The 23,746-nt window shown below is 38.6% G+C and overlaps 1 protein-coding gene across 2 annotated transcripts in view; it reads left to right on the top strand.

Annotated features, from left to right (window-relative positions):
* The window catches only part of BEGAIN (brain enriched guanylate kinase associated), a 156,483-nt gene that overhangs the window by 94,306 nt on the left and 38,431 nt on the right, over positions 1–23,746 (top strand). Inside the window, exons 4-6 of one of the 2 annotated variants that reach the window (XM_087747692.1) lie at positions 1,945–2,106; positions 3,729–3,785; positions 8,491–8,557. In XM_087747692.1, the coding sequence (XP_087603818.1) occupies positions 1,945–2,106; positions 3,729–3,785; positions 8,491–8,557 (286 nt within the window). The remainder of the gene's footprint in view (positions 1–1,944; positions 2,107–3,728; positions 3,786–8,490; positions 8,558–23,746) is intronic. The other variant, XM_087747693.1, reaches the window with a different exon arrangement.

The raw sequence follows: 23,746 nt of genomic DNA, 5'->3' as shown, positions 1-23,746 counted from the left end.
AGCAGAAGACTTGAGATCAAATCTCTTTTCACTCTAAACAGTTTTGACACTGTAACTCCCACCTCACAGAAGAAAATTCAAGTTGCCAGGCTACAGGAAGGAAAACTGACCACTCTTCTTTCCCAAAATAAGCAGATGAGTAGCAAGAACAACAGGCCAGAAGCAGAGCAAGTGAAAGGCAGTATGATGTGGTAACATCATGAACGAAGACATGCAGAAATGAGCAGCATAGGTTCAGATTCTCATTTCCCTAGATATTTTGGGGGCTATATTCACCAAGTGAAATATAAAAACGAAATGATTGCATTAACTGGAGCTGCATTAAATGTCTGAATTAGAATATATTATTTTAAGAGAATATAACTACAAGTGGTAATCTAAGTATAACTGTAACCACGCAATATGTGTAATTGAAATAGAGCACTGTGTTGGCAAAACATTAGACTGTTTCCTAGCTCTAAGCTGCACGGATCAAGTAAGCAGCAATTGTAAAGCTTTTGCATTAACTTACTGAAACTCCTATTGCAGCTTTTAGAGGAGAAGGCAGTCACATTGAAGACAGCTCAGATATGTGTTTCTTGAAGAACGCCATGTTATTCCCAAATCTCTTGTCTAATTAAAGACCCAAAACATTATTCTACTGAAGCTGATGGCAGTACTCACTTGACATCAAAGGGAATCAAGATTTGCCATTCTTTTATGATGAATTATTTTTATCATATGATTAAAAACAAGCAAGGCAATTCACAATGCATCACATGGTAGCACTTTTGTCTCTTGGTGAAGGCAGAGTCCAGTTCTGTAGTGCCTCACAGGTCCCACTTGAAGCCAAGAGATCAGCTCTATACTGAGGTTGCAGTATCTGAACCAAGTTACAGTCACCTTCAGAGATACCAGCTCTGACTGGAACACCATCCTGCTGTGCAACTGTCAAATGTGCTAGAAGACTGAGGAGCTTACAAACTAAACAGACAAGGATAAAAGATCTCCACTGTGCAGATAAGAAATGAGGCATGTGCAGACTGGCTCACCTGAAGTCACACAGTCGAGCTCCAGTAAAGCAAGGGAAGGATCCCCAGGTTCATCACTGCAAATCCAGAGGGACTATTTGGGTGCAGATGGCACCTTGACCTTCGTGATAAAAATTTTGTTTGGATCTCCTGACTTTATGCTATCTTATGTCATCTCTAAAATAAAGAGAAAACAACAAAGCGAAAAACCTCCTTTCTCCAAATTCTGTGCCTAGTGCTTTGTTTTGTCAAAGAGTGTAACTGAAGTTAGCTTACAAACACTGCATAAGTTCTTTATTGGTGAAAGAACTGTGAAAAATTAGGGGTCACACCTGAACCTGGGAAGTCTTTGCTCCCAAATAAGTAGGAAAATGGGGAAAGAGCCATAACTTCAAAATTACTATAATATTAATTGATTACCATTCTCCAGGCAAAAGGCTGAACAATAACATCTCTAGCAGCTCTATGGCCAGCAATTGGGGTGGAAATTGAATCAAATAAAACAAAATTTTCTTTCTCCATAAAATATATTATGACTTGGGTTATTGGCAAGGAAATATTTTTACACAGTTTATTTAGAGTTGCTGCTCTATTGATATGTGCTACTTCAGTCATAGTATTTTAAGATAAATCTAAATGAAAGGTCCTGTGAGAAACCAAACTCTAGACTGTATTTTGTATTTTAATGAGGATTCTTTCACAAAATATTCCATTATGGCTAATGAGATATTAGCAACGAATGCGCTAGAAAGGACAGATGGGAAGATAGTCAACTGTCTAAATCAGAAGATTTTCAAAGTGCAGTAAACAAGTTATTAAACACACTTCTCTGGCTTAATGCCAATCTATACTGTAGGGAATTGGTCAAAGAGTGGATCATGAAAAGCTTTTTGGGAGCAGCTAAATTCTACAGCTGTGGTCTTTGTTTTTCTAGTACTTTGCAAGAACAGAAGGGGGAATTACGAAAGCGTCTATCGTACACTACCCATAAGCTGGAAATGCTTGAAACGGAATTTGATTCTACACGTCAGTATCTTGAAATAGAATTGAGACGTGCTCAGGAGGAACTTGAAAAAGTAACTGAAAAACTGAGAAGGTTAGTAACTAACTTTTTGAAATAAACAGAGTTATTAGGAATTTACAAGTGGCCGTGTTAAAGACATATGTAAGTAAAACTGTAAGCATATAGCCTCAAACACACATAATTTATTATTTATTGATTATACATTGTGTTTTCACATTGAATATATATTTCACTTATCTGAATATGTATTACATACAACATGAAGTTATTTATATATGATATGTAAGATGTGTCTGTATTGAAAGCAAACATGCAAATAGAAATATATGTACATAGGTACATATATGGCATCATCTATGTGTGAACATACATGTGGGTTAGTGCCATGTTGTGTTACATGAACAAAGGTTGTAAACATACTACATATATACTTATACTGTATGTCGGCAGATAGGTTTTTTTAATACATTTGGCTGCATATTTTCTGTCATTACTCTCCATTGCACTGATACAAGAGAATAGAATCTGGCCCTCTATCACTCAAATTTGAGACTATGTTCAATTCAAATAGTATTATGACATTTCACATTATGCTATAGCAAATCATTCACTTTTTAGTCCCTAGTAGACTGGAATGATACTGAAAACCTATTATCTAAAGTTGTTGAAGCTGTGGTACAACGCTATTGCAAATCAGGGGCCCAGTTAGTGTTAATGACAAATTATAATAAGCATGCACTACTGACATTCCTGGCACTGATTAAGATGGTCTCTAATCTAGCTTTAAATTTATCAGTGATTCTTAATATCCTTTTTTTCATTTGTTTGCAAAACTTCTGAACCTACAATTATCCATTTATGCCAGAATGTATTTGCATTTCTTGTGAGGACTTTCCTAAGCTGATGTGGATAATTGAACTGTTTGATTTAGTTCATTGGATGAGTCAAAATGAAATTCAGAATGAATCATTCCAGGGCTATACCCAAAGAAATATTTTTCATTCTTTGCAGAAGGCAAAAACCAAACCAAAGCAAAGCCAGAAACCACCAACAAACTGAGTCAACCGAACCATTTTATGAAAATTTTAAGCAGAAAGAGGCTGTAAGACCTCAAATTAGGAAACATCCTAGTGTGGTCTTATAACTTAAACGTTTCCCTAACTGGGGAGACTTCTTAAAACAAGGTCAAAATAAGCAGGTGTCATGATGATCTTGAAATCTACACACATCTATCAGGAGCAGTCTGAAGATTCTCCATATTGTTTTCTTGCCAACAATATTTTTCCTATCACTTCACTTAGAGCAGAGCTATTGAAAGTAGCTTTGCTCTTGATATAGTTTTGTTCCGATATATTTCAGCTTTAAGGACAGGGAACGCTGGTACTCTTTTCTCCTGAAACATGATTTCAGGCATGCCTGCCATGAATCCTGCATCATATTTAGCAGAGGGGCTGACCATCCCACTTCTGTTAAAACAAAGGGTCTTCCTAGTCAGTAGGAAGCCTCTTATCAGCTTCATTGGGCACTGATGAGTTAAGCACCCTTGAAAACTTAGGCCAGAAAGTCTGGGTTTTGCTCATGGCGAAGTCTAGCACTCGTACAAAATATCAGATTAGTAGAACTAACTTTCCAGTATTCTAATGGAACATTGTACCATATTATGAAAAAAACTTACATTAAAAATTATGTTTCAGGCAGATGATTACTCCCCTGAAGACATATCATATTGGAAGCCCAAAATATTATACGAGGTGAGCTTTAAAAATGTTTCTATTGAGAATAGCAAGGCATACCGCAAGATGAACTAGATTTCTCAACCTGGAGAAGGATAACGTCTGAAACAAAACTGTCATCCAAAAGCGTGTCAGCAACATGTCACAGAGGAAAATCAGTGTGAGAAAAAAAAAGGAACTAGAATTAGTTTCAATACTGTGTCTCTTGGTTTATTCACCGCACAGCAGAGAAATGCAACCCCCTAATAAATAAGCCCTATGTAACAAGATCCCACTTGCATACTAGAGAACATTTCTGTTATTAAACTTCCATTACTGTTAAGTGCAGAATTTTTCTGAGAGGCTGAATGGCCATCCTTTTCTACTCCTTTCTGAAAGCCTTTATTGTCTTAATTTATCCAGAATTACCTGTGTTGCTGCTAGGCCTCCCCTCCATTACCCAAGCAGGGAGGTCATTTGCATGGCTTGATGGGCAACTTTTCAACCTCTCTACAAACGTTTAGAGGTGACTTTTTTCTTTGGGCCCAGTAGGAGCAAGATCAGGGCAGTGCTGACTGGGTTTGAAAATATTAACTGTAAAGCACAGCTTTGGCTTTGAAAAGTGACTGAACAGAGACTGGGGATTTCATATACCTCACAGTGATCCCCTATCTGACATGATCGGCATGGCTTTTTTAAGTTAAAATTTAAAAATATTCAAATACCAATCTTGGAACCAAAACTGATCTCCAAAAGTCACCCTGGGTTTCCTGCTTTAGACCCTACCCTGGATAAAAACTTGGCGAGGTCCCCATCCTAGCTTTTACCACAGAGTAGAGTTATTTTAAGACACGAGAAATAAACCCATACAAGCATATAATTAGCACTGAGATTAGTCCCCACACATAACTGTTTCACCAAAAGCAAGACATTTCACAGGCTGAAGGGGTGTTCTGAACAGGAATCCTGTAGCTGTATTAGCTTTGGAATAAATGGGGGGAAAACTGTTGTTTTCATAAGGAAGTCAGTGCAACTGGTGATAACAGAGAGGGAAAAGGTGTTTTGAACAAGACGTTGCTATTTTAACAGTCATCCTTCAAAGCTAAATTCCACTCTGGGTGAAATTCTCTTCTTTAGAGAAAGACAGCCCAAGCCCGTGTTTTACTTTAGATATATTTCATGGCCTTAAGAGGGCTTGAGACTGAGTGGAAGCAGAGAAACAGAGGCTTTTGCAGAGTTCCCCTTCAGTGGTGATCTGCAGTCTTAGAGAAGAGCGTGTTGTCTGCTGGGTTAGAGCACAGATATGTAATGTTCAGTTTGGTCAGAATACTTTTCATCAGCCCCTAATTTAGTTGAGAGTCTAAGCATGCATTTAATGCATGCACATATATGCACCTGGAGGCACATGGGTGTCACCTAATAATATGAACAACACAAAAAGCTGTAAAAAATGGTAAGTTATTGATTCACAGGAGTTTATTCTTAAAACAGTTTCACAGGGTAGTGAAGCTGACCTATTCTTCACTTTATTTACAAAGAAGCCAGATTTACAACATTAAAATGTTTCATACTTCACAAGGTTCAGGCCATCTGGGTGTACTTTTTCTGCAAACAGGGTTAAGTTACCATTTGCTCATCTGATCATTTTCAAATTGGAATAATTTTCCCTACACCTTTATTTTAGTGTTGCCCAAAGATTGATTTGATTACCCTGTTCCTGTTTTATCCCTTTAACACTTTCTTCCATATATTTCTGGGTCCATTTCTCTCCTTGCCACCCACATTTGCTGACACTTCTTTTGGCACAGTGGATTTCCAATTTGGGTTTTATGCGTATATGTGCATGTATATGTGCTTGTGTATGTGTGCACGTGTTTGTGCTTATTTTGACTACCTTTGCATAACGTTCTCAATAGAAACACTTTTTGAAGCTCAGCTTCCTACTTACTGTGGATTTTTTTGTTTAGATTGAATTTGATTTTACTGGGAAGTGGTTGATTTTTTCAGTGCAAAATAAATGTGTTAGAGAACTAGGGTTTGTGGGCTACTTTCACCTAAACATACAAGAGTGGAAAATTTGATGGGCAAAGACAAGAGAAGTTACAAGCAGAGAAGCAGATTGTCATAAGCTCATGCAAAACCCCTCTACCATCTTTGACATGGAAGTGTTGCCAGCCAAGAACAATTATAGTAATGGTAACCAATCTTCCAGTCATCCATATCAAGAGAAAAACAGTGTCAACAGAAGCTGAGGAGCAAACCCAGTGATGCATTGCCACCATCCTAAGCCAGATATCCAAGCAACAATTACTGCTGGTAATTCATGATCTTAAAGGTATAGAAAGGGAACCTTTAGTGTCTCCCTTGAGCTCTCCACATAGGTCTATATTGCAGAACAGACTGAGGTACATAGAGGCCTGAGCTAGAAAAGTCCTGAACCAATAATTTTTTCCCCTTTTCTTTCAGGAATTTATGGAGATGTTTTTGAACCCGTGCAAACTTTTAGGAGGTTGCAGGTGTTAAAACTTTACATCGGTTTTACACCATGTCTAGTTGAGCCACAAGTTGCCAAAAGCTTGTTTAACCTGTTCTATTTTGCCTTACAAGAGAAAAACTGCAGACCATGACAGACAAGATACTGGGGCACCTCTGGTCTCAGCCAGCAGGCCCTATCTTATTTTTCTAAATCCTTGTACCCTGCACCACGGCGCACAGCCTTACCAGCAAAACATAACTACGTTAGTGCTGAGTAGCTGTTTGCAGGCAAAGACAGTTTAAGCCTCCTTGCTTCCACTGGTTTACCATGATCATCTCTGTCCTCTCCTTTGCTATGAAAAGCTGGGTACAAGTACCCTAAGATTTCTCTCTGTTGTGTTGATTTTGGCTAAATAGCTGTGAAAATCCCAAGTATATGTAGAGCTGCAGAAATAAATGTCTATACAGTGGCTTAGTAGCAAATACTGCATCTAACAGGAGCAGGGACAATGCAGAGATCTGTAAACTTCGGTCAATCCTTTAAGTCACCTGGACATTTACACAATGGCACTGTGAGAACTGGTGAGTAATGACCAAGCTGTAGGTCAGTATGAGTCTCACAGATTTTCAGCCCATTTGGGTCACTACCTTAGCAAACACTCTTTACCACAGATCCTCCTTACAGGGAGGAAATCTCTGCTCAGCAGCTCTGTAAAACATACACGACGCTGAAACTTCCCCCAGGCTTGCAATGAATGTTTGAAACAGCTGCCCTGAGTCTGAGCTGACTCTCGGTACCCCAGGGAATTTCACCCGTGGGGATGTCATTATTTATGCCCGCAGAGCAGCTGTCCTCAGCACAGACCTTCCCTCCCAGGTCTGTGCAGCAGATGTTATGGTATTGCTGGGAGCCCCAGCGGGAGCTCTGCATGCCTCGCGAGGGGCACCATGAGCCTCTGGCCTGCACCCGATCGGAGAATTTTGATCATTTAACTGGAAAGAAAATCTCCATGGCAACAGAAGCAGGGAGAAACCTGAACCATCACATTGCTTCACTGCCAGAAACAGGCAGGCTGGAGCCCTCAATTCGCAGCCATGGCATGGTTCAAATGCAGGTCTTAGTTCTGATTTCAACAGACACTCCTAAACATACGATAAACCAAAGAGACTTCTTTAATCCCAGTCCCTTCCTGATCATTATGGAAACTACACCCAGATCCAGGCTTCTCGGAGGAAGTGGCTTTCTGCTGAATGAACACGTATTACATCTGAGTTCACTCTTACAGTAAACGCACTTGCCCATTACCTAAAATCAACTCATTACCGAAAATACTTTGACTTATTGACCTAAGATTCTCAGTACAAGCATATAGATGTATTCAGACAAACTTTTCACAGCTGAGCTTCTAACATTTGCTTTACATTTGTTATAAATCCTGCTGAGGTGATACGTAAAAACAAGAACAAGGAGTTACCCTCCTTACCTTCTGTGGAAAGAAAGGCACAGCTACTACCAAAATAGCAATGTTTTTCCTACAGGCTGCACAGCTTATTCATTATAATACCAAGGTTACCATCTAAGCAACCTAAAGATGTACAGACCGAAACTTTTCTTTGGTGTATCGCTCTGGAATAAGCAGGGAAGTCTCATTTTGTGAGTCCATTCAGTCCCTCAGTGCTGATAAAAATAAATACCCACCTTTTCCAGGCTAAGCTACCCAAATGTATTTCCTGAAGTAAGTGGATGTGTTTAGCTCTTGAGAATAGGCAATTCCTTGAAGTTCTGTCAAAAGAAGGAATATTCTCTTCTAAGTCATGTGGTGATGCCCACGTGTTGCTTTTGCTACGGTGACTAGGTTTCTGCTGCAATTGTCCTTATTAACAGAGCTCCATAAATCTTTCTGTACTTTCTAAGCATACAGCTCAAGCTTTCTCTCTAACGTATCATTCCTGAGCCCGATGTAAAGCTACAGTCTCTTTGTGTAAGTTCCCATGCTGCAATGCATGTCTGCACACAAGTGCAGAACGGTAAACGTATTTTCACTTCCTGATGGAATTTGCTGCTAAATATAGTAAGCAAACATGACAAAATTTTGCTTAGGAAGTAGGTGGCAATTACATTTCAAAGGCAAACACTGACTGGCAACAGAAGTGATAAGAAAATAGATTTCAAGTAGTGCAAGCCAAGGTTTTGTACTGATGTGAAAATTACAGGTAAAAAACACACGAAAAGCAATGCATTCAATTACATGATATCATCTTTTTTTAGGATACAAAACAATTACCTAGCCTTACAAAGAATTAATCAGGATCTGGAGGATAAACTTTATAGAATGGTAAGTTATCATAAGTGAATTTATTTTTTTTTTAAATATTAAATGTGTTTTTATGGTTCTTAAGTCATAGGACAAATGTATATGTAACTGTCACAAAAAAACCCCTCATGGTCCAAATGCAGTATGCTTAAAAAAGCTATATGACTTTATCAGCATCATGATCTAGAGCTCAAGCTGTGTACAACAGCATAGCTCCATCAATTTAAATGGAGATTGCATTGGCTGATGATCTGGCTGAGTAAATTGTACATTTAAAATAATTCTGGTTAATTTAGTTAATAACTTCATGGGTTTTAAATATTTATGTTTTCATTAAGTAAAAAATTTAAATAAGGTAATCCAAGGTTTTATCATGCTTCTTAGATACTTTCACTCAGCTTTTATTAAGTGATTTAATAGAGCTTGGATGGTCTGACTGTTATATGCTGTCATAACTATCACTCTCAGTGTATTAATTTCCGATCTGCATGTGTCTGCAACCGCAATGTCAATGTCACTATCACAGGCCAATTAATAATTGATTGAGGAAATCACTGCACCATTTATAGGCTCCATATCTAGGACTAATATTACAAGACACAGCACCGTTCATTCAAGATAGTTTGATGTTAAAAAGAAATGGCAATGCCTTTAGTGCCCTGGCTCATTGCTAATGCTGCTGGGACGTCATACTCACTGTTAGGAGAAAACTTACTGAGAAATATGAAGGTAATACTTAAAGAGGAAAGAACAACAGTTTTGAACTTCCAAAGATCTTTAGGTCATGAGCACAGCCTGAGCTGCTTGCTCCTCTCCTGGCTCAGTACGGTCAGTCGTTCCCTGCTCCCCTTCTGCCCAGCCCCGTTCCCAGTGTGGCCCTGGCAAGCACAGTGGACGCACATAAACACACAGTTTATAGGTCCAGGCAGAGTCCTGACGTACAGCTATAAGGATGCTAGGACAAGGCTACATTTTACACAAGTCTCATATGTAACATTTACATGGGTGAGCAGCTTGGAATTATTGTGCTTTTAGAGTAAATAGGGACTATGGCAACACACTGGAGAGACACCAGCCTTTACTAAGAAACAGGAAACAAATTTTTGAAAATGTCATTGTTCTTATCTCAAGAGTCTGTTTCAATAGCTGACAAGGAATAGAGTACTGATGCTTTTGTAACTGGCTAACAACAGGGCAAAGTTACAGCTGGGTTATAGCTGATGTTTGTTCATAAATATATGTATAAACACTGTACAAGCACGAATAATATAAATAACATTTGATCTCATGTTACTGTTTTTTTTCTCCACTCTTCCTTTGTTACTTTTTTTTTTTCCTTTCACCCAAATCACTTTGGGATTTTGTCTTCATCTGTGGCCTAATATTTATTACATATGCACTACAAAAGATAAATAAAGCAGAGGCGTTCTGACTGGTAAATGAAATAAAAAGATTAGAAACATAGAAAGAAGGACTCCAGAAAATCCATGCTTTTTTATCAGGTATTTCAGATCAAAGCAAAGAATTTTCAAACTGATGTTTCAGCATCCACTTCAAACCCTGAGCAATGATTTCAGAGCACAGCACAGAAAGAAGGAAGACTGGTTCCACGGAGCACTGTACCTTTCTTTATCCCACTAATATGACAGTCATTGAAGGTAGCTTTAGAGGCTTGAAGAAGATCAACCAGGCTCTGTATACCACTTAACTCCAGACTGCTTTGCCTTCTGAAACACTGAAACTGAAGACACAAAACAAAACCAAACAAATGTCAAATGGAAACTCTATTAAAAACAAAAAAATGGGGGAAATAGTGCCATATTTGACTTAGATAAGCCAAACCATTTGATTTTCAGGGCACTCCAAAACCCCTCAATACTTCAGAGAAAGTTGGATTAAATAATAGCTGGTCTGGTTAATCAACAGCTTATGGTGGACTGGGCTCTTGGATACCTTTCTCTCCCTTTCCTGCTTAGGAGGAACAGCTGTGTTTATTTTTTTTGTCTAATTTAGTTAGTTTGTCATTTCAAAATCAAAAGCCTTTCATTTCTCTACCTTTATACAAATCCAAATATATAAACCTTGTGTTTATTTTCTCCCTCTCTCCCCTGCCCCATCCCTCTACAGACACACATATATATGCACGCGCACACACACACACACATATGTACACTCAGATTCTTACGCAACTTTTGACCATTTAACGTGTCCAAATGCAACAAGTAGGGAAAAGAAGAGCCCCAGGGCAGTGGTCCCTCACTCGCCCTGCCTGCGGGTGACCTGGGATGCTCCCAGGAGACCCCTTTCTCCCTGCCCTTGCAGGTGACCCACCACTCACCCTCTCCCAGTGACTGGCCCCAGCTCATCACCACTAATCTAGGACTCCACCTTGGCTTCACTCTTCTAATGTTTTTGGGTATCCTGAATGTTAAAGCCTTTCATGCCTGCTATTGGTATAAGGGATGTAAAAAATAATCATTAATTCATCAGCAGTCACAGAAAAGAAGCTGAAGTAGCAGTTATTTTTCTTCTAGGCTCTGCTTCCTTTGGAGTGCTAATCTATAAAATATTTAAAAATATTTGGAAGCACACTTCTGATCACAGCAAATGGTATCCAATTGAAACCTCTATCACATCAGAACTCGAAATAAAAATATAAAATATAAGCCACAGTGTCTATGTTGGCTAAGAGATAAAAAATACAACCCTGAAATCAGTGGAGAGTTTGCTGTATTAAACTGGGCAAGACTAAACACATGACACTGTAGAGACATATGTAGCACAGAACTAAAATTCTGCTGTCACAACTCATAAGACTCCTGTTCTTACCACAGTCAGGGTCTTTAACTGGAAAAGATTTGTTTGGTCTTGTAAGCGCTGGTGAAGCAAGGGAATATACAGGCTGTCTTCTTAAATAATTTAGCTTTATAATTTTTTTTCCATTAAGATGTGGCAAAAGACTAAGCAGAGTCCTTAAATTTTGCACTGTGATTCCATCACAGGGCTGTTCAGTTAAAGAACTTTTAAAAATATCTAGTCCCAGTTGTCACCAGTAGTCTTCACTTGCCCTGGTATTAGTCTGAGTTTCCCGAGAATGCTCTGCCATCGTCTTGCTGCTCACAAACAGCAGTTATAAGTAGATTATGCAAGTCATCCCAACCACATGTTAAGAAATCCTTGATATGATATCAATCCAAGTGTATCCCACATGCAATCCTCATCAGAATTAAACAATGTATTTTAAAAAGCTTCTGAAGTTTTAAGGCTTTTGGTTGCAGTTGGTTCTGTAGTTTTACCTTTAAAGCCATAAGCCAGATTTTTAATGGTTTCTACATTCGGGAATAACTGTTAGATACCTAATAATAGCTGCTTAATGAACCTAGCCATTAATGAAAATAACCCCCATTTCTCCTCCCCCATCTGCATTTTGAATGTTCCTGAAAAACCTGATCTCGGAAATCCACCTGCAAAGAGCTCACGAGACCATATTCTCCAGAAACACCCTAAAATATCTTTTGTAACTGGAAAGTAACAGTTTAACAAACAGACTCTTCGATGGTATAAGCTAACTTCTCATGCAGTCCTTCAAGAGGCCAGAATGTAAACCTCTGCTCGGTCTAAAATGCATGCTATCTGCATCTAATACAAAAATACACAGGCAGCATTGGCGATGGACAAGGAAGATGACAGCCCTGTGGTAAGGAACAGAGCGCTCTGATGACCAGGGGAACCAGCAGATAAATCAATGCACCCACTTTGTAAACCCTGACTCCCACATACTCCTTGGTCTGCTGACCTATCTCTCTCAAGACTGCTGCCAAACCAAAAGCTCTGGTTCTTCAAAGTGTTATTCCTCAGTCCTGTTGGCTTTGGTTGCTGTTTTTAAGGAGGGAAATTGCTTTCTTCTCTCTCAGTGCCGGTTCAGGACCTTTCGGCAGCATAAGCAATACTGAATGCTGTGAGACATCAGGGATGTGACTGGACTCCTTATGCTTTGTGGTGTAGGAGATGCTGGACACCAGCTCAACCAGCCCTGCCAGGCTCCCAGGCACAGCCCCAGCCACTGGGGCTTTGGTTGCCCCCTCTGGAAAGTCAGCATCATCCCTCTGCACACAGTGCATTATATATTTTATCATCTGTCAAGATGAAAACCATTGCATCACATTAATGCCTGATTTTTCATTTACATTAAGGCAGGCTGGGGGGTGTGACTCAGCCATAAAGTTGGAAGAAATTATTATATAAACCAGCAGTAAAGAGGGATTTGTGTTAAGGACAATCAGGTTTGAAACGCTGCATTATCATCTGAGCACTGCACTGATTTTTATCCTGTTTCTTCCTCTGCCTATGAACTGGAGGAGGACTAAGAGGTAGAGCAAATACTTTATGCTCTATGTTATTAAGAGTTATTTATCCAGATTTTTAATATCTGGGGCTTTCCAGTCTGCTGGCCATAATATATACCCAAGTATCTCCAGCTGCGGAAATCCAAAGATTAATTAAATATGAGCTGAGAAATTTTAAGTGGTGCTCTGAGACTTTGTGTCAAGGGCATGCTATTTTAAAGGAAGCAGCTTGCTGGGTGTCCAGGCCAAGAAGGTAAAGAATATGGAAAGTGGTGAGAAATTTGATGAACAATTTCAGTGAGGCATTAAAAGCATCTAACTACCAGGATGAGCCCAGCACTTTGGCTTTGATATTTAAACCAGTCACTATATTGCACCTGAGTCTCCCATGACAGCTACCAGTCACCCCCCAATATGGTTTAAATCATAAGTGAAAGATGAAGGCAATGGAGTAAAAGCCTATTTCTGACACAAACCTAAGGAAAGCAGAAGCCCACTATGTTTAGGTTCCTGCGTGGAGGATGACGACTTTGACAGTGACTTTGAACGGAGTAATTTAAAACATATCTTTTTCATTTTCTTTCCTTTATGAAGAACAACTTGCTTCCCCCCACTACAGTATGTCCCATGAAAATCAAAGAGAGATGACCTAAATATACTTAAAAGGATTTGCATCCCAAAGACAAGAAAAGTTTAGAGTCAGCTCAACCTGACAGGCTCATTTGCTCACATTCAGCGAAGACAGCTGTGAATTTCAAGAGAAATTTATACTGGTTGGTTAGTTAAGACAGAAGCCAGAGAAGGTCCATGTTTTGTGGACTAAAACAACTGCAAAACAACATTTCTAAGATTTCTAAGGAAGGAAATGACCATAAATGCTACAGAAACAAGTAATTTATAAAAATAGCAGTTGAAAAAATGCATTTCTAAGAGGTCTTTAGGTTTCCTCTTTTCATGTTTACAGGCATTTTGTACTAAAGATTTCCATCTCTCACTAACTCTTTCACCCTCATTTCCCAGGTAAAAAAATATTGTCAAATAGGCAATAAGACTGACCTTTTAAACCCACACACATTAACACATAGGCTCAGACTGAGTAGACCCATCGGTTTTGCAGTAAAATAAATGAATTCTCCTCGGTAAGCTGGGAACACAACTCCACATCGCATGAGCACAGAAGTGTACACAGACTTTTGGACATCCTCAGTCCTTTCTCTCTCTGAACAGAGATTAATTTCCCATTGTTATCCCATTGTTATATGACTGGCAGGGTGATCCTTCTTTCCAAGGGACTCGTAAGGCAGTCCAGCCTCTTCCTAATTGCTGTAGATGAATATGACATCATGAGAGACTGTTCTGGAAACTGCTTTCCATTTTTCCAAAGCCATGGGAAAGCTTCTGCTCTGTCTCTCCCTCTTGGTAGGACATTTTCCACAAGTACCAGCAGCGTAAGGAAGCTGTAAAGTGACAACGGATGCTTCTCACTCCAACATCCTCTTTGTTGCATGATGACAGAGCTCCCGAGCTCTTTCCTTCTCAGCATGTGTCTTATCTCTTGGCCACTCGTATGCATTTCTGATACCTGAGGTTTTTGATTATTTTCTTCATTTTCTTCATCCTGATCTCCACAGTTTGGCCTCTGTCTTTCAGGACACCCCCCGGGCTACCATCTTGACTAGCTGGGAGTAGAAAAAGATGTTGTTTTCAAAGCAGCTGAAAAGAATAGAGATGTTTCTGGGATGTGGGTATCTTTGACCTGTGTCTTCCTTGCAAATGCCTTGGCCCTTTGTGATTATCTGCCAATTCACCACAAAGAAAGGGAAAGCAAGAACAAGTAAGAATAAGCCTGAAAAGGTGTTATGTAGCAGGCACTTCGCATCTCAAAGACCTTCATGAAAGCTGGTACCATCTGTGAATGTGGAAAACAAGGCACAGAAGAGCAAAGTGTCTTGGCCAATGCCATCAAGAAGCGAGGAGCAAATTTCCAAATAACTTCTAGGTCTTCTCTATCTAAATCCACTGCCTAGAAAAAAGATCAAAGGACTTCCTAGGTTCTCTTACATCTAATTTATGATGCCAGTTACTTATCTCCTGTTCACAAAGTAAATAGAAAAGGGCAAAGACAGAGTTTATCACAGTTTAAAAAAAAAAAAAAAAAAAAAAGAATAAAGGGAAAAAAAAAGCATATACAAGCAGAGTATTAATCCATTCAGTCCAGGTCCCTATAGGGGGTTTCTGTCATCTGTTTCTATAATCTATGTTATTTCTAAATAAAGAAAATTACTTTTTGGAAATAGTACAGCAGCTACAGAACTCAAAACCATGTCATTTTGTCTGTACAGGAGGGAATGTGGAATTAATTGAGATAAGAAGACAATAACTTTTGTGGAGAGAAAATGAAAAGAAAGATGGAGAAAGATTGATTTGTATATTGGCTTGTTCTAATTGCATCCCTTATGTTCACAGAACAGTAGTACAGGTGTGTAGGGTCATCAACATTAGAAGATATTTGGTCAATTTTATTATCACAAGTGGCCTGTACCTCCAGCAGAGTCCTCTTTGCTCACTAGAGATGTAATATGTAATCTTGTACTTTCTTCCTTTTCTTTTTCTTTTTTCCTCCAGAAATAAACATTTCCTTTTTCAACCTACTGTCACTAACACAGCCTCAGAAGATACTATTACATTGACTTCAGGGAATAAGCATCAATCAACACCATCTCTCTTCCCTCCAGCTATAATTTATTTAGCATTTTATTATCCAGCAGGGCTCTACCCTGGCAAGGTGTGCCACTGATGTGAAATGTGGGAGATGATAGGTACATGGAAAGACTATAAGGACATTTTGTCAACTTCATCTAAACTGCTAGCAGAAAGAGCACAGGCTGTGAAGCTGACTAGCCAGATTAGAAAGGCTTTTAATAAGCTGATAGGTAAGATACTTTTTTCAAGCATAATTGCAATTCTGAGAGACCAACAAAGGTGATGGAGAGTAAACCCATCCCTCTGGCTTCCAACGAGTTGGTCCTGCTGTCAGTGGGGTTAGGCAACAAACTGATTATGTTCAATTATAAACAGCAAATCCTCAGTGCTGCTGGTTTCCTAAAGAACAGGTCTGAACCCAGCAGTATAAAACAGTTATAAACTGAGAAGAAACTTTTTGCCACAGAAGATATCTAGTGCCTGTAGTAAAGTCCTGAGCACTTAAAGAAGATGAGCAGCCAACTAATTCGTGCTTAGAGGAGCAATCAGCATATGCAGTAATACCCTGTTCATCCATATTTTATGTCAAAGAGTATATCTAGACAGAACCCCGGCCAGGAATGACAGGACCCTTCCCCAGCCTAGGGCCAAGTTTGTTTGCACTCGTTGAATTTAGGTAAAGTATCCTTGTTTATAACTTAAATTTGCTGCTCAGGTTTCCATTCCAAAAGAGCTGGATAAGAGATGACAGGTGCCTTTACCCTGAACTCATGTAAGACAAAAGGTATTCATTGAACTGAAAACCTCAGGAATATTTCCAGATGACACTGTGACAAGAACACTTTTAGCAGGAGGTGTAGATGTAAGCATTTTTTATTATAATGTCCTTTTACACAGTGTATGCCATGTAGGAAGCATTTTTTATTATAATGTCCTTTTACACAGTGTATGCCATGTAGGTTGGCCTTATTTCAAATAAGGAGCAAACCCCTACATCTGTCAGTGATAAATCATATGAACTGACATACGCTGCTCTGAAAGGCAATGTTCCTATTGACCTCAGTCAATGCATGCTTACCCCCTTGAAGAAACATTAAAGAGCAAGACTAGTACTTTTTGTACTAGGAAGACAAATAATCATCCTGCTTATGTTTTACAAATCACTTGCAAAGAAAAGCATGCCTTAACTTCACAAGCAGCACCTTGACAGCACTTCGCTAACCAGATTTCTTTCTGTGATACATTATTAATTATACACCAGTGTTGATTATTTTTTTTCTTTTACTGCTATGGAATTACATTTGAAGCCTGTGACACGGGGTAGTTAAGGAAACAAATCTTTATAGGACCTTTGCTAGTACAAGGTTGAATATGATATTAGGAGCAAATCATTCTTCAAGTGAAATGCCATAGAGCATGAGATCAAAATCCTCAGACAAAATACTATAGCCCCACAATGTTATCTTTGATAACATTATACTGTTTGGAAATCAAGAAGAGAAATCAGATTCTGCTGCAGGTCATTTTTTAATCAGCAACCAGTGTTGTTTATTAAAAAGGATAAATTCTATAATTTAACTCTGATGGACAAATTAGATCAGGTCAGTGATTTAGACTTGAGGCAATACATCATTTATCAGAGAAAAAGATGCTGCTTATTTCCATAGCTCTGTTTTGCAGAATAAATCTTTTAAAGTGTTATGGACACAGAAGATGTAGCACATCCATACATCCAGTTCCTCTAATCTATCATAAAAAGAAGAAAATGCCAAGCTTGAACATCCCACTGAGAATTATATTCCTGTATTTTTCTTCTATCAAAAGGTCCACAGCAATCAGAGAAAAGTGTTAAAAAAGTAAACCTCTGTATGCCTAAACTCTACCTTCCTCATCTTGCAACTTTTTTTATTAGAGAGGCAAAGTGGATTATAACAATTTCAGCTGACAGATAAAACTCTTTCCTGCCAAATTCCTTTCTTGCTTTGTCTTTCCCTTGGTTTGCCTTCCTGAAATCCATTCCCAACTCTAAATAACTTTTCCCTCTCATACAAGCCAATTTTTTTAGTCCTTTATGTCTTGGAATCCCCTTGGCGCTGGAATTGCATCTTGGAAACAACTGACCAGACATACACAAGCACATCAGAGTGTTTCAGTAAAGTAGTTTCTCATTCTTCTCTTCTGTGATTTCTTAGCTATGTCTTGGCTTTGTTTTCTGTGTCTTCTCTCTGATAGCCTTGTTTAATTCTGCATCATCAAACAAAACAATAAGGCACAGGGAAAAGCAAGTGAACGTTCCTGAGAAATAGAACCCTCTCCTTCTCCATAAAGGTGTTTGAGAGCAATTGTATGAAATAGCTTGCTGGTCATGTAGTATGTGGATTTCACTATCTGCTGTATAAATCTGCTGGATTTTCTTAAAGCTGTTTCCTTCCTAGCCATATTTTCAGTCTTGTTGCCTCTATACACTTCTTAATTATTGTAGAAGATATCTATGGAAAAAAAATCTCTTATTTTGGAAAATGATGAATATCCCAAACATTCACAATGTGACTACAAATTCTTTCAATGAGCTTAAATTAACTAAATTCATACTTTTGACTATTCTTCCCCAATGTACCATAGAATAATCTGGCATGAGAAGAATTAGAAAAGACTTGATTTAATTATATGCTCTGTCTGAGCAAATACAATTCAATTAAGGAAGATGTGATTATTAAATCTAAAATCCATTAGCATGCATCAATCAGCTGTATGAGCTTTAAATTAATAAATAGTTCTTTTACAGTTACCCAACTACTAGACAGAGAATCAGAATTAAAACCTCTAATAAAATTAGCCCAAGTCTCTCAATGAAGTTTTTAAAGCATAATTTACTGAATGGATCTTTATGCACCAGCTGTCGTAAGCTCAATGAAGTTTGTTCCAATGTTGGGTGATGTTAAAGTAGTGGCAGATTCTGTTTTGTCACAAAACGTAGTTTTCTGTGTTGCGAGACTAATTGAAGAGAGCACGGTAAAATACATTGGGAAGTTTTTCTCTCAAATTACCTGATACTTTAAGGTTTCTTTCAAATTTCTATACATTCCTGTTTAAATATTTAAGCAATTTTTCTTTCAAATTTTTAGTGCAGATATGGAGAGAGATCAAAGAATGCAGTGCATTCACAGACAAAGGACATCAAATAAAGTAAAACATTAATTTCTATACAAGATGCCAAGAAAGCAGATTAAAGGCTATCAGAGATGTCTCAGTTATCTATTATTCTTGATAAGACAGATTTAATTTCTTATAATAGGGTACAGCCATTCAATACCAACTCAAGATGCTAATGAGAGCTGTCTCAATGAGGAATTCAGTTTTTTTAGATCTCCAAAAACAGCCTAATGAGAAAATGTGGGGAGTGCAAAATATGGCTGTGTCAACCTGCTGCGCTCACATTTCCCACAAGTAAAGCCCAAGCTGTCTGGCTTTCTGGGGTTTGCATGAGGAGGAAGCTGAGCAAGCCAAACCCTCCCCTGGAGCCACCCCAGGAGTGGCGATAGCTCTGTCCTTGGCTGGAGTCCTGGGACAAGCCCACCCCATGAGCACGAGAGACCCCTGCACTGGATACTGCCAGCAGGTCGCAGAAAGCACAACTTTTTCTCCTCAGGCTGAATGTCTCTGCTTAATCACTCCTTGCTTTTTTCCAGCTACATGTTTCTTCCTAGAGTGCAATGGGGAGGGAAATAGTTTGTGGGCAGGAGAGATGCCGACAGCCCCGTGCTATGCTCTGCGCCAAGGCAAGCAGCTGCCTCCTCTTCCCTTCCCAGGGTGACTGGAGAATTATCTCCCTGTTAGATGCCTCCCCAGTACCTGCTCTGCTCCTCTGTGAATTTTCATACTGTTATATTAATGTATCTACGTCTCAGTTACAGTGATGCAGGAGCTCAGTAAATATAACTTCACACGGAGAAAATTCATTTGAACAAGGCTTATTTTACTCCATGGTGACACACGTAATTGGCTTTATCTGCTGCAATGAGATTTTGATAAACCCTCATTACATGGTCTTGCCCAGCTTTCCATTGCTCAACTTCCAGGAATTTGTCTTCTAGGTAAATAGCCAGAGATGAAAAATAAAGAGTATCATATATTCCACAAGGAAGAACAAATACAGGCCAGAAGCCCTTTCAGAAGAGAGTGCTAAAGGATCATGGATCTGCCTGCTTCTTCCAACATTTTAACTACATGTACCCTTCCTTAAACTTATTTAACACAGTTCTAAAGGCTCAGAGATTAGAATAGGGAATTTTACTCGTCATTTCCCTGTAAGGGCTGATGCCAGCTAGTTTTGTTGTCTCCAAGAGAAGAGTTCCCAGTAGACTGCTGAAACACAGGAGCCATGCATATAATTCCTGGTCAGAGAGCATTCCTCTCTTACAAGTAAAACAAGATAGAAACCAGGATGCTCAGGAGGAGAGTTGCTAACTAGGTATGCGGCTTTAGGTGGCGGATTTGGGCTCTGTGGAGTCCTGATCCATTTGCTATAAGGAAAGGAAGTTGTTTCGTTTAGCTGTACTCTGCTAAAGCAAATAGGAAAGTACTGTCTGTGGAAGTGGTGAGCTATACCAGCCAGGCATCAACTTAAATAACAAAAAAGGGATTGAAAGGGAAAAAATAAAGTATTCTTATGTGTCATAAAATCAAGGTGTCAAGGATAAAACCAATCCAGTCAGCAAGGCATATGAAAAGACGGTGTCTAGATGCCTATATGCCAGCACTAAGAATCTAGTAATAAACTAGAAGAACTGGAAGCAATGCATATGCATTGGTGCCAGGCTATAACTGAAGCTCACGGAAAAGACTTGTGAGACTAAAATGGTTAAATCAGCTTGTTTGGGATAGATCAAGTGGACTGCAGAGCTTGGGAATGGCACTCTATTGGGCCTGGCAACTCTAAAATAGTAGTCTTGAATATTCCTGAATTATTAATAGAAGGCAGAGGCAGATCACATGCTGGTCTGTGCCTGCTACAGACCATCACACTGCAATGAGTTGTGCAATATCTCTATAAACAGCTATTGTAGCACACAGGAGAGAAAAAATGCTGTCATTTTTCCCTTTAATGACCTATGCTGATGGTCACATACAGCCAGTGCAGAGCTTTTTAGAAGTGGTTAAAAAAAATTATGATGACAATTTCCTGATTATGAAAATGCTGCATTAAACATGAAGGAATTCTCTCTTCGCCTTCATTATGATACAGGGACTCATCTCTGAACTAAAATGAGTTGTAGCTTAAGGGTAAGAGATCATGAATTTATTACATTTGATATCTGTACACAGAATAAAATCCAAACCAATTATACATGTATTTAATGCAAAAAAGAGTGAATCTTGAAAAACTGATAATTATTTTGAGCCAAACCATCTGGGAGAAAAGATTTTAAGCACTTATCAGTCACCATTCACATTGTTTTGCTAAAAACAGATCTCACATTTAGGAATAAAAGAGCTATGATTAAAAAACTTTAAGAGAAGTAAAAATTTCTACGTAAAATGGGAACTGTAAAAGTAGCAAGTGGAAAAAAGAACTGATAGCAGTCAATACCAATTACAAGCCCTGAAATACAGAGAATAGATAAAGGAAGCAAAAAGAGACAGGAAAATAATATGTAAGATGTTAGATATAATAATGCAGCTGAAGTTCATATATCTAGAAGAAATTTAAACAATGATTTTAGTATTTTACCTACTAAGTATGGTGGAGTGTGCATTGGCTTTAGTACTGTAATGGAGGAGAAGTCAATGAGTTTTTTGTGTTCAGGAAAATAAGATATTTTTATATCATAAGATGACAAAATATTTTGTATTTTGACAGTAACTGAGGATGAGAGTAAACACAGGTAACTAAAAACTGATGGTTTTAACTTAGCAACTTTTATAAACACAGTTTCAGGTTTTGAAATGACCATATCAAACGTGCATTTGAGGTTTTAATATGTATTACTAAGAAATCTGAGAACCATGGAGAATTTCAAGAAGATTGAAAGAAAACTAATATGCCGTTATATAAAAAATGGAAATGCAATGAGCAGCGAACTAGAGGCCTTATTATTTTCTCCTAAGAGCTTTGCTCTTGGCCACCTACCAGATTTTCAACAAAGTTAATACAAGGAAGCACTAGTTGGAACTTAAGACAAAATGCATGCTTCATGTCACCTACTTTTGGCTTATTAATTAAATATAAGGGCTCAGCTGGTCCCGGGCTCCTCTCTAGTCGAATAAGAGATAGAAACACCTCTCCAGCATGACTGTGTCATCTTAAAACAGGTGTCTAAGCACACAGGCATAAACACCCTTTGGACACATCTCTTCCGCTGAGTAGAGACTAGGCAAGCAGCTTTATCCAGTGCTTTACTTCTGGATGGTGAGATGAGGTTAAGTTATGAGAGGTGAATACCAGGATCCTGTGACTGCAACAATACTCTGTCATTCAAAGTTAGGAATCCCTTGCTATGTTCTCCCTGGATATGTATGTTTCTTTTTTTGTGTCCTAAAAGAGTAATACACTTAAGATGATCCTTAAGAAGAAAAAAAAGACTGAAGACTTCAAAAATTTAAGTAGAGCAGAAAAAAAGACAGTCCAAACCATTAAAAAGTTGCGCCATGAAATTTGATTTTCTTGAAAAAAAAAAAAAAGTATCAAACTGGGAAGTATAGCAAAACAACTATTAAAAACAAGTCAAGAACCATTACTTAAGTATGCAGAGCTTTACTTAAGGGCCTGAAGCATACTTCCTTTTCTAAATACAGTTTTCATATTTACTGTGCTCTGTTAAGCCAGGAGCACTGCAGAATTAGTGGATAGCTCCCCAGAGCTAGGACATTTATGATGAGAGTTTCAGATGGTTTTCTTTTTACATACATTATCTAAACATTATACACATATTCTGGGCATGATTCTCTAAGTTCAATGTCAATAACTGTTTGGTAGTATGTTGGGGTGAGAGGATACAGATGACTGTACAAGCAGCATCCCTAAATATCATTCTATGTTTAGCAGGGTACAAAACCTCATATTTTGCTCTTTCCTGACTTAGCTGTTCCTGTTGTTCCAACAGTGCTTTTTAAAACAAAACAGTTCCTTTACCAAGACCTGAGGGTTGTAAAAGCTTTGATTCATTATAAAGTGGAGATCAGATTTAACCTGAAGTGAACAATGGCTTTGCACAACCTGAAGGGTGTCTCTGTAGCTTAAAGCCTCTGGGTTTTTAAATCGAAATCTGATGAGCTCTAAGGGCTTAGATCATCCTCTCCTAAGGTCTCAACTGTTGGAGAAAGCCTCAGAGGAAGGTCATTTTTAAAAAGATCCTCTTCCAAACTTTCTGAGCCTCTCCACCTGCTCTCATCTTTGCTTGCAATCCTCCTTCTGCCAAACACACTAAAGCTAGCTCAGCTTTGTAGCAACATAATGGGTTTTGAAGAGAGTTGCTGTAGCCCTACACTGTGTGATGAGTTTTCAGTGTGTCCACACATCTTTTCTCATCCTACTCAGACTTTGTTCCCTCCTCCTGCATCAACAACAGATGCCCTAAGTAATTCTGCAGAGATTTCCGATACTGCAGGATGGGAAGTTCTTGCTCATGATGTGAAAATTTGCTAACTCAGTTAAGAGAGACAAAGATTCCTGACTCTGTCTTCTAAATGATTGACTTTCTTGGGATTTTCTATCTGTGCCATTACACTATCAAGTGAGTTTCAAGGAAATATTCACCTGAAGAGGAAGAATGACAAGATCAGGTTTAATACTGTCAGTGTAGGTTTCATAGTATAAATGCAATAGTTATTTTTAAGCATAACATTGCTTAAATTCATAGAATTCAATAGCAAAACTATTTTTTGATAGACAAAAAAAATAGGGGGACAGATATAGGTACCAAAGTCAACTCTTAGCTGCAACTTTCTTATGTTGAAAATGACTCAGTAATTGGATGAATACTTCTTTTTGATGAGATCTATGATTTTCTATTCAAAACACAAAGCTCCACCCCACACCTCTCCTTCTGGAGTATGTAATGCTTTTATTGGCATATAGCTGCTGCACAAAATAGTAGGTTGGGGTCTCTTGACAGAGAGTTGCTGCTTTTTGATGGTTTGTTTGGGGTTTTTTTGACAATAC

The sequence above is a fragment of the Nipponia nippon genome, unplaced genomic scaffold (genome assembly GCF_047370975.1).
Source record: "Nipponia nippon isolate SJK-2023a ecotype South Korea unplaced genomic scaffold, ASM4737097v1 scaffold_11, whole genome shotgun sequence".
Taxonomy (NCBI): Eukaryota; Metazoa; Chordata; class Aves; order Pelecaniformes; family Threskiornithidae; genus Nipponia; species Nipponia nippon.
The sequence above is the reverse complement of the archived record's forward strand: the minus strand, read 5'-3'. Positions and strand labels throughout refer to the sequence as shown.